The sequence below is a fragment of the Pongo pygmaeus genome, chromosome 11, assembly GCF_028885625.2.
Source record: "Pongo pygmaeus isolate AG05252 chromosome 11, NHGRI_mPonPyg2-v2.0_pri, whole genome shotgun sequence".
Taxonomy (NCBI): domain Eukaryota; kingdom Metazoa; phylum Chordata; class Mammalia; order Primates; family Hominidae; genus Pongo; species Pongo pygmaeus.
In genome coordinates, this window is record NC_072384.2 from 141,479,464 (window position 1) to 141,505,215 (window position 25,752).

General features: G+C 51.3%; 1 protein-coding gene across 23 annotated transcripts in view; it reads right to left on the reverse strand.

Annotated features, from left to right (window-relative positions):
- Positions 1–25,752, reverse strand: part of KIF1A (kinesin family member 1A) — a 116,707-nt gene that overhangs the window by 82,659 nt on the left and 8,296 nt on the right. For 22 of the 23 annotated variants that reach the window (XM_063648216.1, XM_063648212.1, XM_063648214.1 and 19 more), the window contains exons 2-5: positions 10,566–10,731; positions 2,114–2,190; positions 919–1,098; positions 118–183 (exon numbers count right to left, since the gene is read on the reverse strand). In XM_063648216.1, the coding sequence (XP_063504286.1) occupies positions 118–183; positions 919–1,098; positions 2,114–2,190; positions 10,566–10,671 (429 nt within the window). In that variant the 5' untranslated portion in view covers positions 10,672–10,731. Of the gene's footprint in view, positions 1–117; positions 184–918; positions 1,099–2,113; positions 2,191–10,565; positions 10,732–25,752 lie in introns of those variants that run through there. The other variant, XM_054477654.2, reaches the window with a different exon arrangement.

The window sequence follows — 25,752 nt, forward strand, 5'->3', positions numbered from 1 at the left end:
CAGCGGCCGACGGCAGGCGGGGAGCCCTACCTCCACCAAGTAGGACATGAAAAGCACTGCCAGCCACACCAGATTCCCAGCCCTGCCCCAGCGGCCGACAGCAGGCGGGAGCCCTACCTCCACGGAGTAGGACATGTTGTCGTTGGTCGTGTCGTTGATCCGAGAGAAGAGGTCCTCGCAGAGCTGCAGGAATGGGGGGACAGTCAGCCGGGGAGGGCTGGGGCTGCTCCCTGGATCCCTGCCCCTTGCAATGCTGTGGGCAGCCTGCGCCAGGCGGGATGCCACCCTCTCAGGCCCCTCTTGCACCCTCACCACACACGTCATGGTAAAGGCACTGAGAAAGTCTATAGCCAAGGAGCCAGTGTCTCCCTCTTAACTCAGGGGTCCCTGGCTGGTGTGGGTCATCTGCCCCTCCCCCTAGCTCTGCTATCCTACAGACATCCCAGCCATCTCCCTTCCCTCAGCAGGCAAAGTACTAGTGACCAACTCAGGTCCAGAGACCTGCCCAGGGGAATGGCTGGGGACTTAGGGTTCCTGCAGCAAATGAGGAGCTGCTGGGTCTGGTGTTTGGTCACCCCTGTCCTGAGCACCTCTCTCTGCCCACACTGCCAGCCCTCACACCCTCAGAGATCAGCTGCCCCAGCCAGGGCTCTCCCAGCTGCTGTGTCTTAGGCATATGATCAAGGTGGACCCTGTCCAAGGCCAGGGCCCTTCCTGCACCTGGGGCCTGGGTCTGCAGCTTCACGGCCACATCTGGCTCTCACCTGCCCCAGGCCCACACTTGACCCAGCTGGCCTTCCCCTCCTGACTCCCTGCTCTCTGGGGGCTGCTCTCAGGGGTGCCTGGCCCGGAGCTCTCAGCCTCAGCTGGTCCCGCCCCATCTGCCGGGGCTGCCCCCACCCGCCCCCCGCTTCGTGCCTGTGGGATGATGCCCTGCTGGTCCTTCTCCTGCTTGCCCATCATGGTGTAGGACTTGCCGGCACCCGTCTGCCCGTAGGCGAAGATGCACACGTTGTATCCCTCAAAGGCATGCTGCAGCATCTCCTCACCGATGTCCCGGTACACCTGCTTCTGCGACGCGTAGTTGATGTCCTCGGGCTAGAGGACGAGGAAGGAATGAAGCTGCAGGAGGCTGGGTGCACCCGAGGCTCAGCCCATCATGTCTGCGGAGCCAGGGGATGCCCAGGGCCTCAGGGTGCCAGGGCAGCACAGTGGGGAGGGATGCCTGCCCCCTATCCTACTCCTGCCTTGTGGGGTAGCTTCCTGGAGGAGGAGCCCTCTGTGTCACAGATGAGGGATGAAGAGCGGCCAGCCAGACAGGAGGCAGGACGGGTTCCAACAGAGGGAACAGCATGTGAAAGGCCCAGAGGTGGGACCTCAAAACCAAAGTAAGTTCCATGTGACCGTGACAAGCAGGGATGACAAGAGCTGGGACTGGGGACAGGGTGTGAAGGCCCAGAGACCCCACAGGCTGGGCTACAGCTCCTGAACACTGTCCCGAGGACAGTGGGGCACTTTAGGCAGGGGGACAGGGTGGTTAGCTGGGGGTCATCCTGGAAGGAGGACGGACTGGATGGGGAAGGCAGAAGCAGGGAGCCCTGGGGCTGTTATGGGGGGCAGGTGCTCAGAGATATAGATATGAGGGGCTTAGATGAGGAGGCTGCATGCCTTCTTCTAGACGGGTCCAGGAGGTGGCAGGTGGAGGACAGGGCTCAGTGTGGACTGGATCGGGGAGGAGGGAAGGAGAAGAGTCCAGGGGTCTCCTGGGCTCCCAGCATGCAGGGCACAGCTTCCAGACAGGCTCAGGGTCAGCTTTGGGCATTGTGACTTTGGGATGTCTGGGGAAAAGTCACCAGCAGGTGGACGGACACACAGCTCTGACCCTGGAAACTACCCACACGGAGCTGAAGGCCCCTCAGTCCCTGCAGCCTCCATCACTGCCTTCGCTGAGGACCCTGCATGGGCCGCTCAGGGTGACCTTCCAGGGGAGCAGGGTGGGGTCCTCGCCCCAGTTAGAGAGGAATGAGTGGCTCAGAGAGGTCGAGGGACCCCGAGGGCCACATGGCCTCCGCACTGCTGCCCCCACCTCCCCCGACCCGGGGTCCCGGCTTACCGAGGTGTGCGACCAGTAGGAGTAGTCAAAGCTGAAGCTTTTGGGTGTCTCCTTGGGCTGTTTGGGGTTAACGATGGCTGTGGGAAGGAACACAGGTGGTTAGCGCTGTGCTGGGAGGGCCCCTGACTAGCTGGCATCTACACTCCAAGTTGGGGAGATGGTCTTAAGAGGCCTCAGGCCCCAGACGAGCCAGGCCCCCAAATTGGAGGGGACCTAGGACCCCACTCCCAGGCAGATGAGCTGTCTCTGCCCCCTCTTTATGGTGGGTCCTGCCACCCATGGATGTCCAAGGGTACCACCATACCAGCCTGCAAGGCTCTGTGTCATTCTCCCGCCAAGTGCAACTGGCTCCCCTCAAAGGCAGTCACCCAGGGAGGATCCTTCCCACCTGCAAGCCGCAGCCCCTCCATCTCTGGGGTCCACCCAGGGCTCACAGCCCCTGCCCTGCCCCGCCCCCTGCCCAGGCCTTTACACTCCGGCTCAGCGTGCACGTGCCCGAGAAGCGCTGGAAGCCTGGGTGTCCATCACGTTTGTGTTATGCCTGTGCGGTTCTTCTAGGCTTGCTACTCCAAACAGAGCTCTATGGGACTGTCTTCTGCCAGAGTCCCTCCTCCCCCTCCCTCCTCCACCCAACTTCAAGCCCAATCCCAGGCACCCTGGGCTGGCTTCAGGCAGCGCTCACAGAATATCTGTTCATCAAACCCAGAACAAATCCATGAACACATGATGATGCCCCCGCCCACAGCCAGTGCCTGGGGGGGTTTCCCAGGAGCTGTCCCAGGATGAGTGTCCCAGGAGCTCCTCCCACCCACATAGCCTGCAAGCATCTCAGGGACCCAGCACGCCCACCGCCACCTTCCATCCTTGCCCCCAGTGTTTCCCAGGCCCTGGACAGGTCTGGACCCTGCAGGCTGCATGTCCTCAGTGGCCGGAAGGACAGGACCTGCTGCCCCCTGGAACACCGTCTGAACCCAGAATTGGTGTTGACAGAGGCCTGGAGGCCTGAGGCAGTCCCCTCCCAGGTTCTTACACCCAGGAGGAACACTGGCCATTCCTGGTCAGGGAGCCCCCGGAGACCACCACCATCACATCAGCAAACCTGAAGAACGAAGCCCTCATGGCACCGTCCTATGCTTGGAGATGAAGGCTGGAGATGAGCTCTGTCCACCCCAGATTGGTTTTTCTCAGCCAGCATGGGCTGGGGGCCGGCGGCACAGCCTCCAGGATGCCCATACCCTCCATGCCAGCATGCACCCTGCGGACCTGCCACCAGGACCACAGAGAACAAAATGCCCCAGTTACGAGTTAAACTGTGTCCCCCCAATTTCATATTTTGAAGTCTTTACCCCCAGTATCTCAGAATGGGACCTCATTTGGAGATAAAGTTGCTGCGGATGTAATTAGTTAAGATGAGGCCCTACTCTATGAAGACGGGCCCTAATCTAGTGCTGCCATGTCCTTATAAAAGAGGAGATTTGGAGACAGGGAGGGTACCATGAGAACATGAGGGCAGATATCAGGGTGATGAGAAGCTAGGAATGCCAGAAGCTGGCTTTTGGCAAGCCCCAGAAGCTGGAGGGCCTGGACAGGTGCCCCTCATGGCTCAGGAGCAGCCACCTCTGCCACCACCTTGATCTCAGACTTCTGGCCTCCAGAATCACGAGACAGCACACTTCTGTTTGTGGTGCTTCCTTATGGCAGTTCAGGGCACTGAGACCCCCTCTGCTTGTCCACACTCTGCTGCTGCCCCAGGCTCGGTGGTTTTGTGGGCAGGCACCTGGGCTGTGATCTCTGGCCAAGCGTCTTCCTGACAGCACAGGCATCACTGGCAGCCTTGTCGCCAGGGCAGATCCAGTTTCAGGTCCCACCTGCACCCCCATCCCAGGCCTGAGGATTTCTGGGAAACACCCGGGCACCCTGGGCAGCCAGCAGGAGGGAGCCGGGGACTGACCATCACAGCCCTGTCCTCGGAGGTGAGAGGGGCCACGTCCGTCGTCCGTGCTGTGGCCAGGAGCAGAGGCAGAGAGAAGGCCAAGCTGTCCTGACTTCAATGCCTGCCGGGACCCAGGCAACAGCACCCGTGGTGCCGCCTCCAGAACCCCAGCACAGATCAACCAGCGCTGTGGAAACAATTGCAGCGCCTTCCCTAGCACAGCCCGGCTGGGCCTCCCAGCTCTGACACAGAGGCCTGGGGCCCCTTGCTGAAGCCAGCAACACCCACTGTGTCCACCTCATCCCCTCACCCCACCGCACTCTGGCCCCATCCCCGCACCCCTTCCTGCCCCATCCACCCCCTCACCTCACCCCGCTGCACTCAGGTCGGGCTCCCCGCACAGGCTTGGCCCCATCCCCACACCCTTTCCTGCCCCATCCACCCCCTTGCCTCATCCCGCTGCACTCCGGTCAGGCTTCCCGCACCCCCACTAGCCCTTGCTCCTTGTCCCACCCTTGCCCAGCCCTAGGTGCCAACCTTGCTCAGATGAAGCCCCGGTGCCACACCCCACATGGGCCATGAGCTCTATGAGGTGGGGGCCCTCTGGGACAGGGCACAGATAGTGCCCAAGGAATGCCAGGTAGGTGGGGGACAGAGGGCAGCACAGGTGAGTGGGCAGGAGTGGGGCTCAGTTGCAGCTGTAAATGGCCCATGGGAGAATCCCTCAGGCCTGCTTGTCCTGGGCCCCCACCCTCCCAGGCCTGTGTTGTAGCTGGGACCCCCATCCCATCCTGGCCCTGCCTACACCCCCATCCTAGGCCCTGTATGGGGTCTGGGACCCCCACCCTACCCTGCTCGCAACCCCACTCCCAGGCCATGTATTGTGTCTGGGACCCCCACCCCACCCTGGCCCTGCCACCCCTCCCACACCCTGTGCTGTGGCTGGGAACCATCCTGTCACTACAGATGGGCCCCAAGCTCCAGAGAGGGGAGGTCCTCTCCCCAGGTCACACGACGCACAGCCAGACTAGAAGCCAGGGTCCCCGCAACACCTCCCAGCCCCGAGGTCCGCCAGGCCTGTGGAGACAGGCAACCCCTCCTTCAGCAGCCTGCTTCTCACAGAGACCTCCCCGATTCTGCTGGAGAAAGGGCTTTTTTTGCCAGGGTCTGGAATTTTTTCCTTGTGCAGGTTTGAGGAGGGAGGAGGGAGAAACAGGTCCTCCCCGGGCCTGCTGGGCTGGGCTCCTCAGCCAGCCCCTTTAGGGGCCTCATCCCCTCCCGCCCCAGGCTCTGGCCAGGCCCCCAGAGCTGGGCCCCTCCAAGGCCGGCGAGGTGCCCAGTATCAGGCAGCCTTCCCAGGACTCTGCATGGGCCTGCAAAGGACTGGACACTGAGACGACAGAGACAGCAGGGGGAGGGTTGGGGCGAGGAGTGGGGGGAGCTGGAAGAAGGGGGACGGAAAAGGAATGGAATACAGCCGTTTTCTCAGAGTCTCAGCGTTCCTGCAGCCTTGAGCACCAGGTGTGAGGGCCGAGCTGAGCTGGCTCTTCCCGACAGAGCCTGCCGTGGGCCGAGTGTGTCCCCAGATTCATATGCAATGCCCTGACCCCCAACCAGATGGTATTTGGAGATGGGGCCTTGTGAGGTGATGAAGGTGAGACGAAGCCACGAAGTCAGGGACCTCATGGTGGGATGAGTGGCTTTAAAGGAGGGGAAGGGACCCGAGCTCCCTGGGCCAGGCAAGGACACAGCAGGAAGGCAGCAGCTGCAGGCTGGGAAGACAGCCCTCCCACGATCCAGACCTGTGGGCGCCTTGATTGGACTTCCACCTCCAGACTGCTGAGAAGGGAACATCTGCTGTTTAAGACACCCACTCTGCAGCGCACCTGCACCTCCGAGTCTGGCCTCCAGAACAGGGGGAGACATTTCTGTCATTTGAAGCCACTCAGGATGTAGCCCTTTGTAACAGCAGTCCCAGGGACCACACAGGTGCCACTGCTGCCCGTGTGGAGGGGCTTGCCCAGCTCCCCGACTGCTCAGGATTGGGGGAGCCCACAGCGGAGGCTGGGGGCCTGGGGTCGCACCCACCCTGGGTCCAGGTCCCCATCTGTGGGCAAGGGCAGAGATGAGAGGCCGCCCCAACCCTGGGCCTCCTCTGAAGGCCAGAAGAGTGCAGATATGATTGGGGACCTCAGGGAGTACCCAGCACCACCCCTCGCTACTGCACAGGTGGGGAAACTGAGGCCCAAAGGGATACCCTCTAGCCAGTGTCACACAGCAAGTAAGTCATGAGCACAGCCAGGCCCTTCACTCCAGGAACTCACTTCAGGGGCTGCACATGGCTGAGGGTCCGCGTCCCCAGCCAGCCTCCAGCATCTGCAGAACGGCTGGGCAAGCTCAGGGCCCTCATGTCTTCCGGTTCTCAGGGCAGAGAATGTGAGGAGAGAGGAGGAGGACGGAAGCACTCACACTCAACTTCTGTCCCCAGGCCAACCTACACTAGCTCTGCCAGGCCGGACCGAAGTGCACCTAACGGACAGCTCGGCTGGCTCACAAAACTGCTAGGTTTGGTGCGTTCAAATGAAGAGGATTATTTATGCAGGTGATGATTACAGGATAACAGTTAAATTTACTTTCAAATGCTTCCAATTTCTGCATCACAGCGGAGCTACAAGGCACGCTTTAGAGAGTGGGGCCTCTCCTCATGTTTTGAGACTCCAGAAACAGTCAGCAGCTTCACCGGGCAGGCAGGGCAGGCTGGCCAGGTCACTTCCCCACGACATCCTCTGAGGGGCCCGGCACAGCACCCGCCATCTTCCGAGGGGCCTGGCACACCAGCCAGGGCAGCCACTCCCGATTCTATTGATCTGAGCTGCAGCTGAGAAGTCACCAGGGACAGTGGCTCCTGTGAGTGCTTCTGGCAGGTGGGCATCCACCCACACCCTCTCATGCCCTGTCTGCAGGTGTCCTCCTGGGGCTTGTTCTGGGGCAGGTCAGCCCTCTGGAACACCCTGGTCCCTCAACCTCCAGGAGAAAAGCCCATGACCCCCTTCCTCCGGCAGGCTTCCCTGCGCCAGGCCTAGGGGACATCCTTCCCTCCTGAGCTCCCTCAGCCCTTCACTCAGATTTCTGACGTAGCTTCCAGCACTTTCTTCCAAAACCACCACTGGTTTGCTTTCTCCAAAATGAAAACAGCTTTCCTAGAGATTTTTCCTGATTATTCATTCTTCGGCCACTCTTTTCCCTCCCGCCACCCTGCTGTCTCCCATGCACGTGCACATCCAGTGCACACAGGACCTGCCCTTTGCCCACACACAGTCTCACTCCTGGGCTCTGTGCTGACCTTTGCCCCCTTCCCCACAACATTGTGTGGCACTTTCTCAAGGCTGTAAACACAAAGCTTTCAGGAGCACTCAAGTCCACTGCTGGGATAGACTTAACATCCCTTCAGCAGCTCCCAGCTGGCGGGCATTTGGGCAGTTGCCTCGGGCTTGGTAAAACAGCACCAGGGTGAACGTTTCAAATGCACACCTTTGAACACTTGCTGGGTAATCCTCGTTGCATTTCACGCAAGCAGCCTGGTGAGGTCGGCATCACACGTCTGATATCCATCACCAGGCTGTCCCCAGCAAATGGCCTGGGTGCCTGTCCCTGCCACCCTCACAACCCGCCTTTTGCTTGCCGGCGACCTGGGGCCCTGGCTTTCTTGGTGCATCTTCAGCTACAGCGGGCAGGACACTGATCTCATGTGTTGTCTTGGCTCTGTGGCTCTTCAGTTTCCCAAGGATGAAAGTGACGACGTCTGAAACATTCCAGGTGTCCTGGAGGAAATGCCCTGGAGGGCTCTCCACCCCCACTCTGAGTCCACGGCCCCTTCCTCCTCCTTGGTTTCAGAACTCTGCTGCAACCCCACAGATATTTGATTTAGTTTGGTGATTCCTGGAAGATCGGCATCTCGGAAGAGGTTGGTGTCTTGCATATGTTCATCTTTGAGAAGGGGAGTTCCTTCAGGACCTACCAGTTGCCCAAAAAAAGTGTAGGGGCTCCTGCATTTCCCTCCTGACCTCCTGGGCTTGCCTGGACTTCTGCTCAGAGCTTACTGGGGAGCAGAGGCTGCTGGCACGTAGGCGAAATCCCAGAACTCCAGTGTCTTCAGGGCCGGATAGGATCCAAGCATTTGGAGCAGGGTGTCTCGCTTCAGGTTTCAACCCCGCTGGCTAAAGGAAACGTGGCTGCCCACAGATACGGCTCTGGCCTCTGGCTCCTAAGCCCTGGGGTAAAGCTTTGGTTCAGCTTTTGTTCTCCAGGCCAGAGGAGAGGGTGGAGTGAAGCAGGCAAAAACCACTGGGGCATGAGGTCTCAGGTCCAGGCCTGCACTGCTGTCTCTGAACCGGCAGCTCTCTGGGGTCTGGGCCGGCACAGCCTCAGCCAGATAACCTTCCACCAGGTGGGCAGCGCTGCCAGTGTCGAGGTCTTGGCAACACTGGCTCACCTCCAGGCTGCACCCTCCCGTTTCTGGATCCTATGAGGGGAAATGCAAAATGGGGAGGCCGCCCACCCAGTGCCCCTGGAGGCTGGGCCATGGGGCAGGTCGGAAGCTGCAAGGGGGCCACTCACCCACCCTGGCCGTCACTTCTGGGACACCCATTCCAACCTGCCCACCTGCCTAACCCTGTCATTTAGGGTCTGGCCTGAGGCTGGGCCATTCTCAAGGTTCAGGGACAGCAGGGTCCCATCTCTGAAGCTTTGTTCTTCCATCCACTCTGCTTCTGGTGGTCTTTAGCTGCTCGACGGGTCTGGTTCTTGTCACTGTGCCAACCATGGAGTTCCCCATGACCCCACATGCAAGACTGAGGTGGCAATTGTGCTGCTGGCACCCAGTGGGGGATGGAAGGGGATTCACAGGGCCCTCCCTGATGTCCTGGGTCACCTTACAATGACACAGCAAAGCCTGTTGGGGCGTGGCACAGGCCTCCTCTGCCCACCCAAGGCCACAGTGCTCACCAGAGGTCATGGTTCCCACCTGGAGTCGAAGTTCATACCCAGAGCCATGGTTCGCACCTGAGGTCACATTTCCCACCTGAGGTCACATTTCCAGACTCACAGCTCTGCACAGCCTGAGGCTTCCCACTTAAAGGCAAGGGTCCTGTCACCTGAGCACTTTCTCTGACCACAAAAGGCCAAGGCTGCAGTCAGCTAATGCAGCGAGCGTTGTTGGAAAAGCACTGGCCTTCCTGGGCAGGACAATCGGGAGGTGCGTTGTGTTCGTCCACGGGCCCCAGCAAGGCCAGGGCCCTGGCCACGGAGGTCACCCACTTACGAATGCACCTTTGTCAGCTTCCTCTCAAACTTCCCCAATCTCCCACAGTGCATCCTGGGACCACCTCCCAAATAAACTCTTGGCACTCAAATCCTCATCTCTGGGTCTGCTTCCAGGAACCAAACAGACAAAACAATTCACCATGAAGAACAGTCAGGATGCAACCCCGAAGTGCACTGGGGTCCCATAGCCGCAGCAGCCTCCATACCCTGGAATTTAGCAGGGTCTCCCCAGCCTGCCCACTGTACCATGATTAGCCACAGAGCTCCACGGGCTTCTGGAAGGATCAACCCTGGGCCAGACAGAGGGCCCGGGCAGAGCCCTCACTTCCACAGGACCTGACAGAGCCCAGAACACCCCCAGTGACACCTGAATCTCCACCCCCTGAGCAGGCCTCGGAGACTAAACCTAGGGAGGAAGCTTCCATGGGAACTGAGTGCCCTCCCCTCGGGACGCCCCCCTCCCCACCTGGTAGATAATACATGAGGGCATGTTGGATGGGTGCACAGCACCTGGGAATGGGAAGGCTGTCATTGTCCACATCCTGAATACCAGGTGGCTGTTCATGTCACCACTCAATGCAGCTGACACCACTTGATCCTGTGACGGCAGCAGCAGTTGCAGCTGCACTAGAGGCCCCAGCACAAGCTGCCACGCTGAGCCCAGCCAGTCACAGAACTGAGAGATGACAATTGGTTCTTCCTCCAAGATACTGATATGGTTTGGATATGTGGGGAAACATATGGGTGTCCTTATAAGAAAGCCAAACTCAGTGATGGGTGTCCTTATAAAAAAGCCACATGAAAGCAGAGACACAGACACATAGAGGAGAAGGCCACGTGATGACGGAGGCAGAGACTAGAGCAACGCTGCTGCAAGTCAAGGTGGCTGGCAACCACCAGACCCCGGAGAAGGCAGGAAAGGTCCTCCCTAGGAGCTCAGAGAGAGTGAGGCCCTGCTGGCACCTTGACTTTGGACTTCTGGCCTCCACAGCTGTGAGCGTAAATCTCTATTCTTATAAGCCCACCACCATTGGTGGCAGTTTGTTACAGCAGCCCCAGGACACCCACACACCACATAGACAAGGAGGTGCTCTTGGGGCCAGGGCCAGGTTGACTGCTGAGCCTGGCCCATCGGCACAGGACCATGGCCCCCAGCAACCCGTGGCCGACCCCAACATTGTGCAGGCCGATACTCACTGGTGGTGCTTCCAGACATCTGAATGATGCACTTGGAGTCACGGCTCATTTCCCGGGAATTGAAGGGGCGGACCCGCACCGCCACCTTCACCGAAGCCCCGGCCATCTCTGTGGCCTTCGTGGGTCACTCCTTACAGTAGTGGGAGCCCCAGTGTGGGGGGAACACCTTGGAAAAAAGGGAAACATGAATTAGAAACAATATCTGAGGAGGCAGGACAGGCACTCTGGCTGCAGCTGAAGCCAAAGTTCTTCTCCACTCCCCTCCAAAGCCCCCAGCGTGACACATGCATGGGGTGGAATCCACAAGGAGAGGAGGCAGCGCAGATAATTCTAGAAAGCAGGAGCCCAGTGGGACCAGTGGAACCCAGCTTCACAAGCCTGAGGAAGCTGAAACCCAACAAAAGAAACAGAAACACAGCAACCTGGGTGTGAACGTGGATGTGGCCTTCACACCCACGGCAAATCCCCCAAGAAGGGTCTTCCCCTGCGGATGCAGGCCCTGGTGGGCTCCATGCCAGGTCCGTGCAGGCCGCAAGAGCCAGTGCTGGCTCCAGATCGACATGTCAAGGACGCTTTAAAACGGAACAGTGTTCTAGAATGCCCCATCACACCCTCCACACCAAGCGCCAGCTGGTAGCCACATCAGCAGTAGTGTGGTCTCTGAATTAGCAAGAAAGAGAACTTTACTCAGAAATGAAAAGAACAGCACAGACAGCCCTAAGCAATAGGACAAAAGTCAACGTTTTCGGCCCAATTTCCTGCTGGTAATTCACGCAGAAGGTGGAGAGGAACATTCCTGAGCCCCACTGAGGAGGAGCAGCCCACGAGTCATGGGGAATTCGGTACAAGCCAGGACTGGGGGACCAGCCTCGGCCTTGCCTTTACCCCAGCTGTGTGACTTAGCTTCCTGGGCCCCAGTTTACCGTCTGTGAAATGACAGGGTGGTGGTCAGGAACCCCAAAATGATTTGGCCTCTTGGGTGCTGGGACTCTGAGGAAGGCTGATGAAAACTCCCCGCAAAACAGTGACGAAGCAGCCACTGTGAAAGGTCTTTCCAGGCTGACCAGCCAGATGCTGCTGCTTCCCCATGGGACTTGCGGTCTGAACGATGGGGCTCCTGGGCACAGGGACAGGGACAGCCTCGGGACAGAGCTGTTGGTTACAGGAATGGCCAGAGCTCTATGAAACAGAATTCATGCAGCCTGACATGAGAGGTTTTTGCCAATTGCTGTCTAAATGCTCTAGGGTGCCCACTCAGTGGTGAGTCCCACATCACCAGAGGCATCCAAGTAGAGCAAAGGCTAGGAGGTGGCCTCCTTGAAACCCTTCCACACTGACATTCCGTGAAAAGGCAACCTTCTGCCTGGTCGTCCCCATCCGTAAGTGCCACCCTTGGGAGAATCTGGCAAAAACCCCCATCCTACAGTGCCCCAGCCTCATAGCTGTGAAGAAGGGACAAGCCCCTCTGGGCTGCCCCTGGAAGCTCCAGGATCAAGAGCAGGAGGGGTCTGTCTGCAGAAGGAAAGGGGGCACAGCGAGCCTGGGACCAGGGCAGATGCTGAACTCCTGGACCCTGCCCAGGCCACTCCCAGGCTCCCCAGAACTCCTCCACAAAACAGGCTGGATGTGGGGCAGGGCTGTCCCTCAGGCAAACAGCTCTTCCAGAGGCTACAGGGGAGGGGGATGTGCCAGGCCACCCTATGGCTAAGTGGGGACAAGTTCCTGATGTGGCTGGACTCATGCCGCCTACACCACAGCCCCTTAGAGCCACAAGGTGCAGCCGCATCTACACTCCAGAGTGCTTCCGCCACTATCTCTTCTCCTCACGGCCAGGAGTGGCCGCCAGCGTGGACGGAGGGATGACATCTGAGAATCTGTGTTTCCTTGTGTTGAAAATCCCCGCACTTTTAAAACTGGAAAAAGTCTTAGGATGTTCCAGCCGGGATGGAGAGAGGAACAGGTGAGCTCACGAGTCTCTGGCTAGAGCACAAATCCCCAGCCGGGATGGAGAGAGGAACAGGCAAGTTCACCAGTCCCTGGCTAGGGCACAAATCCCGCAAGGTTTCTAGGGAGCAATTCTGCAGCACGCCCTGAACTTTAAGAAGGTCTGTATTCTTTGACTCAGTAATCCCAAGTACTGAAATCAGAAATACTGAGAAATTAAGAAAATATTGATGAAAGCAGATATTCCATTCAACAGTGCAAAATTTCCAGTTCTCCCCAAATTTCGCTATATAAATTCAGTGGAATTCCAATAAGCAAAATATTCCAACAGGACATTCAATGGAACTAGGCAGGATAAGAGAATTTTGAAAAATGAGAACAAAGAGGGGAAACATCCCCTATCAGCTATCATATATCCTACAGAGCTACAACGATTTCCAAAGTCTAGAAATGACACATGAACAGACTAAGCATGTCCAAAGCAGACACACACACACACACTAAAGAAAAAGGCAGCAATTTAGGGAATGAGGTAAGATCTGTATGGGACAACTGGCTCTCCCGTATTGAAAAACTAAAGCTATTATAGAACTTGATCTTTAAAATGTAAAAGCATTACAAGGACACAGAGAAGACTCTGTTCTTGGCTCTGGGGTGTGGAATATGCACACCACGAAGCATGGAAGGCGAAGGCGGCTTGGTGGGTGCAGTGGCCAGCAGCCGACCAATGCACAACTCAAGAGGCCCGATACCACGCTGCACTGTGTGTGAAGGAATCAGTGTGCAGCCGCAAGCCAACATTCCAGAGGAGGGGCTGCCAAGACAGGAGCTGGCCTCCGCAGCACAGCCTCCGGGGTGTATTTGCATTCTGCGCACAGGGCAAGAGACTGGGAATCTGGAGTCTTCCCAGACAGAGAGCTGTTGCTGAGGGACGGAGGAAGCTGCAGAGCTTTTGGGCAAAAAGAAACTTGAGAGGCCAAGATTCCAGAAGACAGAGGTGAAGAACTAAGATGAACAAATGCTCAGTCCTTCCCTTAAGACATCTGCCAAATGCTGAGGATATGAGAGGTGAGATTTTAAAAACCCAAGCTGAAAACCAAAGAAGAGTCTTGCACAGTCTCAGGTGGGAAGGAACAAAGATTTGAGTTCAGGGTCCTCCGGGAGGAGAATACCCAGTGATCACACCAGGCTCTGGCTGAAAGCCCAGCAAGGTACGAAACCTAAGAGCAGGGCAGAGCCATAGCTTGGATGAGCCTTATGAAAACTACAACCTGCCCTCACTTGGTTTAATTCGGACTTCAGTCTGGTTGCCTGGGAGAGAAAATGGAAGCCATCTGGAGCCTCTACACTCTTTTATTTTTATTTTTTCAAACCCAGGATAATCTCTGTACTCTGCATTCTTTTAATAGGCAATGTGTGACATCCAATCAAAACTTAGAAGGTATAAAATAAGAAAGGACTCTGATTAAAAACAAAGAGGAAAAATAAAATATAAACACATGAGAAAAAAAAAAGACACATATCTACACATGATCCAGATCTAGGAGTTATTAAACAAGGACTTTAGAACAACCTTGACTAATATATTCAAAATAAGAGCAAAAAGGACAGAGAATATAAATGGAAAATGGAGAATTTTGCCAGAGGACTGGAAACTATAAAAAAAATCAAATGGAAATGCTAGATCTGGAAAACAAAATACCTAAAATTAAGAACTCAAGAGATAGACACAGTTGAAGACAGTGTTAGTAAACTGGAGGACAGGTAATAGAAATACAGAAAATTTAGAACAAAAAGAATAGAAAATATAGACATGAGAGCCAGAAAAGTATACGACACAGTGAAATGGTCAAACATACCTGTAACTGGAATCTAGAAGGAGAAGAAATGGAATGGGGGTGCCATGGTCTGAATGTTTGTGTCCCCTGTTCCCATCCAAATTCTTATGTTGAAATCCTAACCCCCAAAGCGATGACTTTAGGAAGTGGGGCCTTTAGGAGGTGATTAGGTCATGAGGGTGGGGCCTCACAAATGGGATCAGTGCCCTTACGAAAGAAATGCCAGAGACACCCCTCAGCCCCTCCACCACGTGAGAACAGGGCAAGAAGGCGTCTAGGAGCCAGAAAGCAGATCCTCAGCCAATGTGCCTTGCTCTTGAGCTTCCCAGCCCCCAGAACCATGAAAAATAAATTCTCTTATTCACAAGCCACCCTGTTTGTGATATTTTTGTGATATTCAGCAGCTGGAATGGACTGAGACGGGGAGAAGCAATATTTACAAAACTAATGACCATGGATTGTCCAAAGCTGCTGAAGCACATTGATCCACAGGTTCAAGAAGCTCTGCAAACACAAAGCAAGACAAACAAGAAAGTCACACAAGGCAAGCACTGCAACACTGCTAGGACCAAGGATGAAGAGAGAAAGCTTAGTCAGCCAGAAAAAAAAAAAAAGGCATGTAACCTTTAAAGCAGCAAAAATAAGATTGACAACTGACTCCTCAACAGAAATGATAGAAACCAAAAGACAAGATTGCAAGGTTTCAACATGATCATGAAAGAGGTAACAGTAATCATTTATATTTGATCGTCAAGGATACATGTTGTCATTGCTAGGGTAATCATTTAGAAAGTAGAAAACTAATGTATAACTAACAAGTTAATAGAAAAATACCCAAAAAATTAAAATTTATTTTATGAATCCAATAGAAGGCAACGAAGGAGAAAAACAGAATATGAAAAGATAATGTCAAGTGGAAAAGAAAGAGTTAAGATTGCAGATAAAAGGTCAACTCAGTATGAACTAAATACACCAAGTAAAACATCAAAAATTGCCAGACCAGATTTTTATAAATTATATTCTGTTCATAAGAGACTCTACATACAAAGACACAGAGAGGTTGAAAATAAAAGGATGAAAATTTGTGCCTGTTCTATCAGCCACTGAGGAGGAGAAAATATATATCGTACACATTATTTTGTTTATTTATTTTGAGACCAGGTCTCCTGTCTCTGAGACTGGAGTTCAGTGGCATGATCTTAGCTCACAACAGCCTTTACCTCCTAGCCTTAAGCAATCCTCCTGCCTCAGCTTCTCGAGGAGCTGGGACTATGGGCATATATCACCATACCTGGCTAAATTTTTTATTTTGTAGCGATGAGGTTTACTGTGTTAGCCAGGCTGGTCTTGGGCTCCTGGGCCCAAATGATCCTCCCATCTCAGCTCCCCAAAGTGCTGGGATTCCAGGTGTGAGTCACTATGCCCAGCCTCATACATATTCTTTTAAAGTGCACACAGAATGTGTGCTAAAATTTGCCATATGCTGGTCATAAAGCAAACTTCCACAAATATCCATCTTAAATTCAAGTTATAAGGCAGATGTTCTCTGACCACAATATAATTATGCTATACATCAATACCCTCAAAAAAAATCACCTACAAAACAACCCAATTGCTTGGACACTAAGCAATACAATTTTTAAAAACCCGTGGGTCAAAGAAATCATCACACTGGATATTAGAAAATATTTTGAATGAGTGATAATGAAGATACATTTCAAAGCTGTGGCAAAGGTCCTGCAGAACGTAGCTAAAGCCAGACTGACGAGGAAATGCACAGCCTTGGAAGGGCAGCTCCACATCATCCCCAGGTTGGTTCAGACCCTAGTGTCCCCGAGGGAGCTGTGGTTGGCTTGGGAAGACTTTCAGGAGGTCACAAAGGCTTGCCTTGGGAGGGAACCAAGGTTCCGCTCTTGTGAATCAGCTAAATCAGTTTCCACGTGGGTCTGCTTTTCAGCATCCAGAATGTGGCTGCTGAGTGTTCTCTCCTGTTTCATTCTTATGAGAGCGTTTAGGTCTTTTTTTAGTTTACCTTTATCTTTATTTTAGTGGCATTTCAGGAGGGAGAGATGATAAATGGATGAATACCACAAATAGGACATTGAAAAAAAATAAACCAAACACAAAAGGGTAAACATTTTATAATTCTATTTACATAACTGCTAAAACAGGCATGAATTAGCAGAACAAGCACATTAATTCGCAATATACAGCTAAATTTTAAAAACAGCTAAGAGAGTTGAAAAAAATTGGGTATGAGGAACAAAGGCTGCTGATTTTCTAAACAAATTTTATAAAATGCTTGATTGTTCTACACTGTGCTCATACTTAACCTAAAAAGAATCATTTTAAAAGTCATTACCAAACAGTTGAGGTAAAATACATAGAAATTCCTCATTTTGGTTGACAAATACTGATATATGTGAATTCAAAAATCAGTTTGCTCATTAAAATTAATATTTCCTGCCCGGATCGGGCGTGGTAGCTCATGCCTGTAATCCCAGCACTTTGGAAGGCCGAGGTGGGTGGATCACAAGGTTAGGAGTTTGAGACCAGCATGGCCAAGACGGTGAAACCCCGTCTCTACTAAAAATACAAAAATTAGCTGGGCATAGTGGTGGGCACCTATAATCCCAGCTATTTGGGAGGCTGACACAGAAGAATCGCTTGAACCTGGGAAGCAGAGGTTGCAGTGAGCCACGATCACACCACTGCACTCCAGCCTGGGTGACAGAGCGAGACTCCGTCTCAAAAAAATAATAATAATAACAATAATATTTCCCAACAGAGAGCAAAAGGGCTGAATGGAGGCTTCTACCTCTGCAGTATGGTGGGTGAGACACCCTCCATTATAAAGCACCTAGAAATTCAGGATAAATAACAAACATCAGAAGAAAATTAGAGGACTCCTCAGAAGGAAATGAAAAAGAGGAAGAAGGAGATGAAATTAAGGTGGCAACAAAGCTACAGGCATTTGGTGATACCAGAAACCAGAGAATTTGGTTTCACCTGCTGTGGGGGGAATGGGAGGCAGGACCTCAAAGAGACAAAAAGTGAGGATTGGAACCAAGTCACCACAAAATTGAATCCTTCAAAGCTACAACCTCTGTGAAACGGAAGGCTGGGTAAAAAAAGGGACATGGGGGAATTAATCTGAATGACACCCAGCTCTAGGTGGTGAAAAAGCAAGTGTTACTGACAATTTAAGGCCACAGGCCTCTCCTCATAAAGTTTGGGTTTCAAATTTACAACACCTGCATGATCAGTGAAATCCAAATTCAAGAAGTTAGCTCAGAGTAGTTCTCAGGAGTTAGCCCCCAAAGCACCTAACAAAGTACACACAAATCCTCCCAGGAGAAGGCTTCCTTTCCCAGGGCCCCAAGATTCCCACAGATGAACATCAGTCAAATGTTAGCTCACAATGAAATATTACCAAACACTTGGAGAAGCAATTCACCATAAGCAAGAGTCACCAAAAAAGGAGAGGAGAGAAGAAGGAAAGGGAAAGGGAAGGGAAGGGAAGGGAAGGGAAGGGGAGGGGAGGGGAGGGGAGGGGAGGGGAGGGGAGGGGAGGGGAGGGGAGGGGAGGGGAGGGAAGTGGAGAGGGGAGGGGAGGGAAGTGGAGAGGGGAGGGGAGGGAAGTGGAGAGGGGAGGGGAGGGAAGTGGAGAGGGGAGGGGAGGGAAGTGGAGAGGGGAGGGGAGGGAAGTGGAGAGGGGAGGGGAGGGAAGTGGAGAGGGGAGGGGAGGGAAGTGGGGAGGGAGAGGGGAGGGAGAGGGGAGGGAAAGGGGAGAAGAAAGAGAGAGGGAAGAGAGGGATTAGATCCTCAGTGACTTCAGATATTAAAATTGTCAAATATAGATTATAAAAACAAGTTGGCTTAAATGTTCTAAGAAATAAGCAGAAGTGAAAAACAATGGGGTAAAATATGGGAAAGAACCATGCAGAACTTTTAGAAATAAAATGTAATTATTTAAAACTGAAAACTTAGCAGACATGCTAATCGGCAAATTAAATGGAGCTCAACACAGAATTAATGAACTGGAAAATATGTCAGAAAAAAATTACCCAAAATGATCCCAGAAAGAAAAAAAGGGTGAAAATATAAAACCAAAGTTCAGAGTCATGTAATATGGAGGAATTCATTAATTTATCATGACAGGGATTTTAACACACTTCTCACTAATTGGTAGATCAAGCAGATATATAATTAATAAGAGCATAGCATGAATAACACAATAATCATAAATTAATGGACATATGTGCCTCTTGCAGAAAATTAGAGCAACATTCTTTTCCATTACATATGGAACATTTACAATATTTTACCATGTACTAGACCATAAAGCAACTCCCAGTAGCTTTCAAAGACCTGTATCGAATGAATCATGTAATTTGAACACAATTAGACTAAAAATTAATTTTAAAATACTTAAAAACCCATATGCTTAGAAATTTTAAAAATAAACTTCTAAATAACAAACCAAAGGAAAAATCATGATGAAAATACAAAAATACTTATTAAATGGAAATGAAAACACTAATAGCAAAACATGGAGTTTTCATGTTCAGCCATGACAGAGTCCCAGGGACCAGGCTTAACCTCTCACTGTAAACAATAACTAGCAAAGAAGACAAAATATACGAAAATAATGGTGTTCAGACATCGGACAATAGGCAGTGCAGGACTGTGATCCCTGAGAGAAGGCGCACATACTAGGTGAGCCCTATGATCACCCCAAATCTGCCTAGAGGCGGGCACAGCGAGGTGGGACCCAAGCACCTTGGCAGCTTTGACAGGTTGAGAAGATGGTGGTCAGAGTTTGGGTGGGCAGAGGCAGCTGGAGGTTGTGAGTCAGAGTTCTGGAAGAAAGGAGCTGCTCAGTAGAAGTCCAGAAATTTGCACAGGGGTACCCTTGAGTCTTTTCAGAATACTAGTCCATTCCCGGATAATCCAGACACAAAAAGACTGGACTGTTGTAAGCTGAACAATTCTCAAAACTCACACAAGGTAAGGAGACATCTGTGATCCTATCAGCCAGAACAGGGAGTCCTCTTGAGCCTCCACTCCAGATATTCCGTGGAGACCCTGGAGAAGGCATGCCCTAGGTGGGGGACTAAACTATTCCTGCAGGTGGTCTACTCTGGACCAACTCTAGAAAAGCTTAAGAACAGGTCTTGACTGATCAAACTGGTCTTCAAGTAAGTTAAGCACCTGCCAAGACAAAGCCCAACATGCACTAAAGCAAGAAATATAAGAAGTCAGACTCTCTAAAATCTAAAAATCATGTATAGCATCCAATCAAAAATTACTAGACCTGCCAAGAACCAGGAAAATGTGATGCATAACTATGAGAAAAAGTAAGCAATAGAAACATGAATTTTCCTACAATTATTAAACAAATTGATCTAATAGTTTAAAAATCTACCCACAAAAAAAGGCAGCAGATTCAGACGCTTCTTATAGGTGAGTTCCACTATACATTTGTTTAAAAGATAATATCAATCCTATACAAACTCTTTATGAGAATGGAGGAAAGAGAGGGAAACACCCAAAGAATATAAAGTCATCCCTCAGTATCAGAAGGAGATTGGTTCCAGGACCCCCCACAGATACCAAAATCCACAGATGCTCAAGTCCCTCATATGAGCAAGTATAGTATTTCCATTTGACCTACACATCCTCATATATATATATATATAGAGAGAGAGAGAGAGAGAGAGAGAGAGAAAGAGAGAGAGTTTCACTCTTGTTGCTCAGGCTGGAGTGCAATGGTGCGATCTTGGCTCACTGCAACCTCCGCCTCCCAGGTTCAAGTGATTCTCCTGCCTCAGCCTCCCTAGTATGCGCCACTAGGCATGCACCACCATGCCCAACTAATTTTGTATTTTTAGTAGATACGGGGTTTCTCCATGTTGGTCAGGCTGGTCTTGAACTCCCGACCTCAAATGATCTGCCCGCGCTGGCCTCCCAAAGTGCTGGGATTACAGGCATAAGCCACCGCACCCAGCCCCTTCCATATATTTTAAATCATCTCAAGATTAGTTATAATACCTAATACAATGTGAATGCTATGTATTAATAAATAGTTGCTATACTGTATTGTCCAGGTAATAGTGACAAGGGAAAAAAATATTTGTACATGTTCAGTATAGACAAACCATTCTTTTTTTCCAGAAATTTTGATCTGGTTGAATTCACAGATGCAGAACCCACGGATATGGAGAGCCAACTGTACTCCTAGCTCATTCATTGATGCTAATAGAATTTTAGCATCAAAGTAAACAAGAAAAAATTGAGAAAGATATTAGACCAGTTTCACTGATGAACATAGGTACAAAAGTCTGAAAAATTAGCAAGAAAATACAGTAACAAATAAAAAAGGCAATGTAGGTAAGCATATTCCAGGAATACCAGTATAGCTTGACATTAGGATAGCTATTATTATAATTTTCAAATTAAAGAAGAAAGAATATGAGGCCCTCAATAGATACTAAAAAAGCATTCCATAATTTTCAAGACTCATTTGTGATAAAATTCTAAGCAATATTAGAATAAAAGAAAACTTTTTTAACCTCATAATAGCTATCTATTAAAAACCTACCCAAACATCACACTTAATGGTAAAATGATAGGAACATTTCCTTTAAATTCAGAAACAAGTCCAGGATGCTTGCTATCTCTACTTCTATTTAACATTGTAGGAGAGGTTCTAGCCAAACCAGTAAGACAGGAAAATAACCAACAACATAATAGGAATTTGAAAGAAAGAAACCAAACTGTCATTATTTGCAGACCATTTGCTCATCTACACATAAATCAAGAGAATCCACAGAAAAATTATTTGAATTAGGAAGGTTCAATAAGGTTGTAGAAATCAAGAACATTCTTATATACCTGATAAAGAATTAAAACATATTTTAAGGTATCTTTTAAAATAATAACCCAACCTGGCACAGTGGCTCACACCTGTAGTCCCAGCTACCATGGAGGCTGAGGTAGAAGGATCACTTGAGCCCAGGAATTCAAGACCAGCCTGAGCAACATAGCAAGACCCATTTCTAAATCAAAAAAAAAAAATTTTTTTTTAATTAGCCAGGAGTAGTGGCAACAACTGTAGTACCAGCTCCTTGAGAGGCTGAGGTAGGAGGATCACTTGAGCTCAGGAGTTCGAGGCTGGGATGAGCTATGATCACACTACTGCACTCCAGGCTGGGTAACAGAGCAAGATCTTCTCTCTAAAAAATAAATAAATAAAATAATAACCCAAACTATAGAGTACCTAGGAATAAATGTTACTAACTTTTTTTTTTTTTTTTTTGAGATGGAGTCTCACATTGTCGCCTGGGGTTGGAGTGCAATGGTGCAATCTCGACTCACTGCAACCTCCACCTCCTGCGTTCAAGTGATTCTCCTGCCTCAGCCTCCCGAGTAGTTGGGATTACAGGCGCTCACCACCACGGCCGGCTAATTTTTTGTATTTTTAGTAGAGATGGGGTTTCACTATGTTGGCCAGGCTGGTCTCGAACTCCTGACCTCGTGATCTGCCCACCTCAGCCTCCCAAAGTGCTGGGATTACAGGCATGAGCCACCACTCCCAGCTGTCACTAACTTATTATAAAGAAAATTGTAGAACTTTACTAAAAACATTGCAGAAAATCTAAATAAATGGAGAACTATAACTTATTTGTGGAAAATAAATCTCAATATCTTGAAAACATTTAATTTTACCCAAATTGATTTGAAAACTCAATGTCATTTCATATGAAAACTCAAGTTCTTTTGTGAATCATGACAAGTTGCTTCTAAAAATGTATATGGTAGAGTAAGATGTTAAGAATATCAATAACAAGTCTGAAGAAGAAGAAAAAAAAAAGACCAGAGGGCAGAGGGCAACACGCCCTATGATCTTGAGCCTTGGTAGAAAGCCCTGGTATGAAGTCGGGCTGTGCTGGGACAGGAAGAGGCCACCACGAGTGCAACAGAAGGGACCCCAGGAACAGACCTGCAGAAGCACAGCCCTTTTGACATCTGGGAAAGGTGGCTTTACAGAGCAAGGGGGAGAGGACGGACGACCGAACCAGCGATGGAAGGAACACTGGTTGGCAATATGGAAAATATACCGTTAGATCCCTTTATATGTCAAATAAATTCCATGTGGATTAAAGACCTCTACATTAACAAAAAATGTTTGGAAGAGAATAAAGAAGAGTTGTATCTTCATACTACCCCTAGGGAAGGAATTTTTTTTTTTTTTTTTTGAGACAGAGTCTCACTCTGTCGCCCAGGCTGGAGTGCGGTGGTGCAATCTCGGCTCGCTGCAACCTCTGCCACCAGGATTCAAGAGAAATATCTAATGTAAATGACAAGTTGATGGGTGCAGCAAATCAACATGGTACACGTATACCTATGCAACAAACCTGCACGTTGTGCACATGTACCCTAGAACTTAAAGTATAATTAAAAAAAAAAAAAAAAAGAGTTTCTTGTGCCTCAGCCACCCAAGTAACTGGGATTACAGGCATGCGCCATCACATCTATTTTTATTTTTATTTTTATTTTTATTTTTTGTATTCTCAGTAGAGATAGGGTTTTGCCACATTGGCCAGGTTAGTCTCAAGCTCCTGGCCTCAAGTGATCCACCCACCCCGGCCTCCCAAAGCACTGGGATTACAGGTGTGAGCCACCGCGCCCAGACGGAAAGATTTCTTAACCCACGGAAAACACCAAAAGGAAAGTTTGGGTATCAAAAGATATCACTAAAACAGTGACGAGAACCCCACCCACCTGGAGAAGGTAACTGCAACACATACAATTCAATGAAGGATTGATAAACATAGAGGACAGATAAAAATAAAAATTTACAAAAATCACAAAAGAAAATGGGCAAAAAGATATGAACTGGCAATTTACATGAAAAGATACTCAACCATGATAGTAATTCGGAAACCATATTTTCAAGCTGTATCCACCAGATGGCAACATTTAAAAGTGGGGCACACCAAGCGCTGCCAGAAGGAGGCCACAGGAGCTTTTACAGCTCACCTTGGGAGTGAACGGGTGCCACCACTTTGAAAATAACATGATAACATCTGGAGGGGCCGCAGACCTTGTGCCCCAGCAACTCTGCAAGTAGAGATGCTATACATATTCACAGGTTGAAATATACCCAAATGCAGAATGACTTATCATTACAAAAAGAATGGAGACAGCCCAAATGCCCAGAATCCAAGATGCAGATGAATGCAGAGTCGGCTGCAGCCCCCTTGAAGTTTCAAACACACAAGCAGCACTCCACAGACTCGGGGCGGACGATGACACTCCACGAACGATCAGCACCGAATGCACGGTGCTGGGCATGGAGGGGGTCTAAGGGCCTGGGCGCCACCAAGGCCACTCGATGTGCCCGCCACGGTGACGTGGAAGGACCTCCCTCCCGCCAGGCCCCATCTGTCCATCTTCCTCCCCAGGGTGATGTGGGTCGGCCGAGATGCCGGGTGGCGGTGAGCCCTCTGCCAGTGCTACCCTTGGGGAGTAAGTTGGAAATGCCTTATTTTGAAAGCTGATGTGGGCATGTGGCCGTTGGTTGTAACATTCTGTATTCTTTGTTGTATATTTTTGCTACCACATGACACAATTTTTAAAGATGTAACTGTTGGCCGGTTGCAGTGCCTCATGCCTGTAATCCCAGCACTTTGGGAGGCTGAGGTGGGCAGATCACTTGAGGTCAGGAGTTAGAGACCACCCTGGCTTGTAACATGGTGAAACCCTGTCTCTACTAAAAATACAAAAATTAGCTTGGCGTGGTGGCAGGCACCTGTAATCCCAGCTACTTGGGAGGCTGAGGCAGGAGAATCACTTGAACCCAGGAAGCAGAGGTTGCAGTGAGCAGAGATTGCGCCACTGCGCTCCAGCCTGGACTACAGCATGAGACTCCATCTCAAAAAAAAAGAAAAGAAGAAAAGAAAAGAAAAGAAACTATCTTCAAGAAGTTGTTCTGTCAGCCAACCTGAGAGGGAGCCAGGTAGTCCCAAGGGTGGCCAGAGCCTGTGGGCGTGGCTGATGGCAGAAGGCAAAGCTGAGGATGGGGGTCTGACACAGCTGAACCCCTGAGAAGGCGGGGGGTTGCGGGCCACAGTGCCAGACACAGCACACGCCAGATCCCAGGAGAAAGGGCGAGCTCCCCTCAAAGACAGAGAGGGGCACCTCTGGGACAAGTGGGGCAGGAAGTCATCAGAAACAAGAAGCATGAACTGGTCCTGCGTGGTGAGGTCACGCTGGGTGGAGTGGCCAGAGATGAGGGCACAGGCTCAAGGGTGGCAGGGAGGAAGCCAGAGGGGCTGGGATGACTGCTCAGAGGCAAAGAAGAGGCTGAGAAGCTGCTGGCGGCAGGGTGGGGTCTGCGCTGGGGACATAGAGGCAACACCATGGGTGTCTGAGGCTCTGACTAGACCCAGGATGCACCCACGGGAAGTGGGCAGAGAAGATGGCCCGTGGGCAGGAGAGGGAAAGAGGGCTGGGGGATGGTGGCCATCCATGTGGGTATGTGGATGTGGCCAGCCAGCTGTGATGACTCCAGGAAAGGGAGACCATGAGCCCTGAGCCAGGGGCCCCGGGACAGAGGAGAGGGGAACAGAATCCATTCACTTGGTAAAAATGCATGCAGAAGACCCACCGGGCCGCACCGGGCCACGCCCCGCAAGTCACTGCAGGCACAGAGGGCAGGGTGGCCCCAGAGGAACTCCCCTGTTGCTTTGGGGCTCTGGGACCATTTCAGGTTCCTGCCTCACCCTGGGGTGGGGGCATCAGCAGAAAAAGCCAAGTCCCTGTGGAAGGGGGCTGGGGGTGGCACTAAGGCAGATGACAAAGTGTGCCTCAGCTCGAGGAGTGTCCAGGAAAGACCAGGCATGGGGTGACAGTGAGGGGCAGACACAGGCCTGGCACAGGCACTCCCTGCCCAGCTGCTGGAGAGGCCCACGCTGCAGAGCATCGCACAGGCATCCGCCTGGAGCCCAGACGGCCTTCACCTCTGGGTCTGCCTTCACCTCAGGGGTCTGCCTTCACCTCGGGATCTGCCTTCACCTTGGGGAATCCATCTTCACCTGCGGATCCGCCTTCACCTGGGGATCCACCTTCACCTCAGGGATCTGCCTTCACCTCGGGATCTGCCTTCACCTCAGGATCCGCCTTCTCCTCCAGGATCACCCTTCACCTCGGGATCCGCCTTCACCTCAGGATCTGCCTTCACCTCGGGGATCAGCCTTCACCTGGGGATTCACCTTCACCTCAGGGATCCGCCTTCACCTCGGGATCTGCCTTCACCTCAGGATCTGCCTTCACCTCAGGGATCAGCCTTCACCTCAGGGATCAGCCTTCACCTCAGGATCCACCTTCACCTCAGGGAT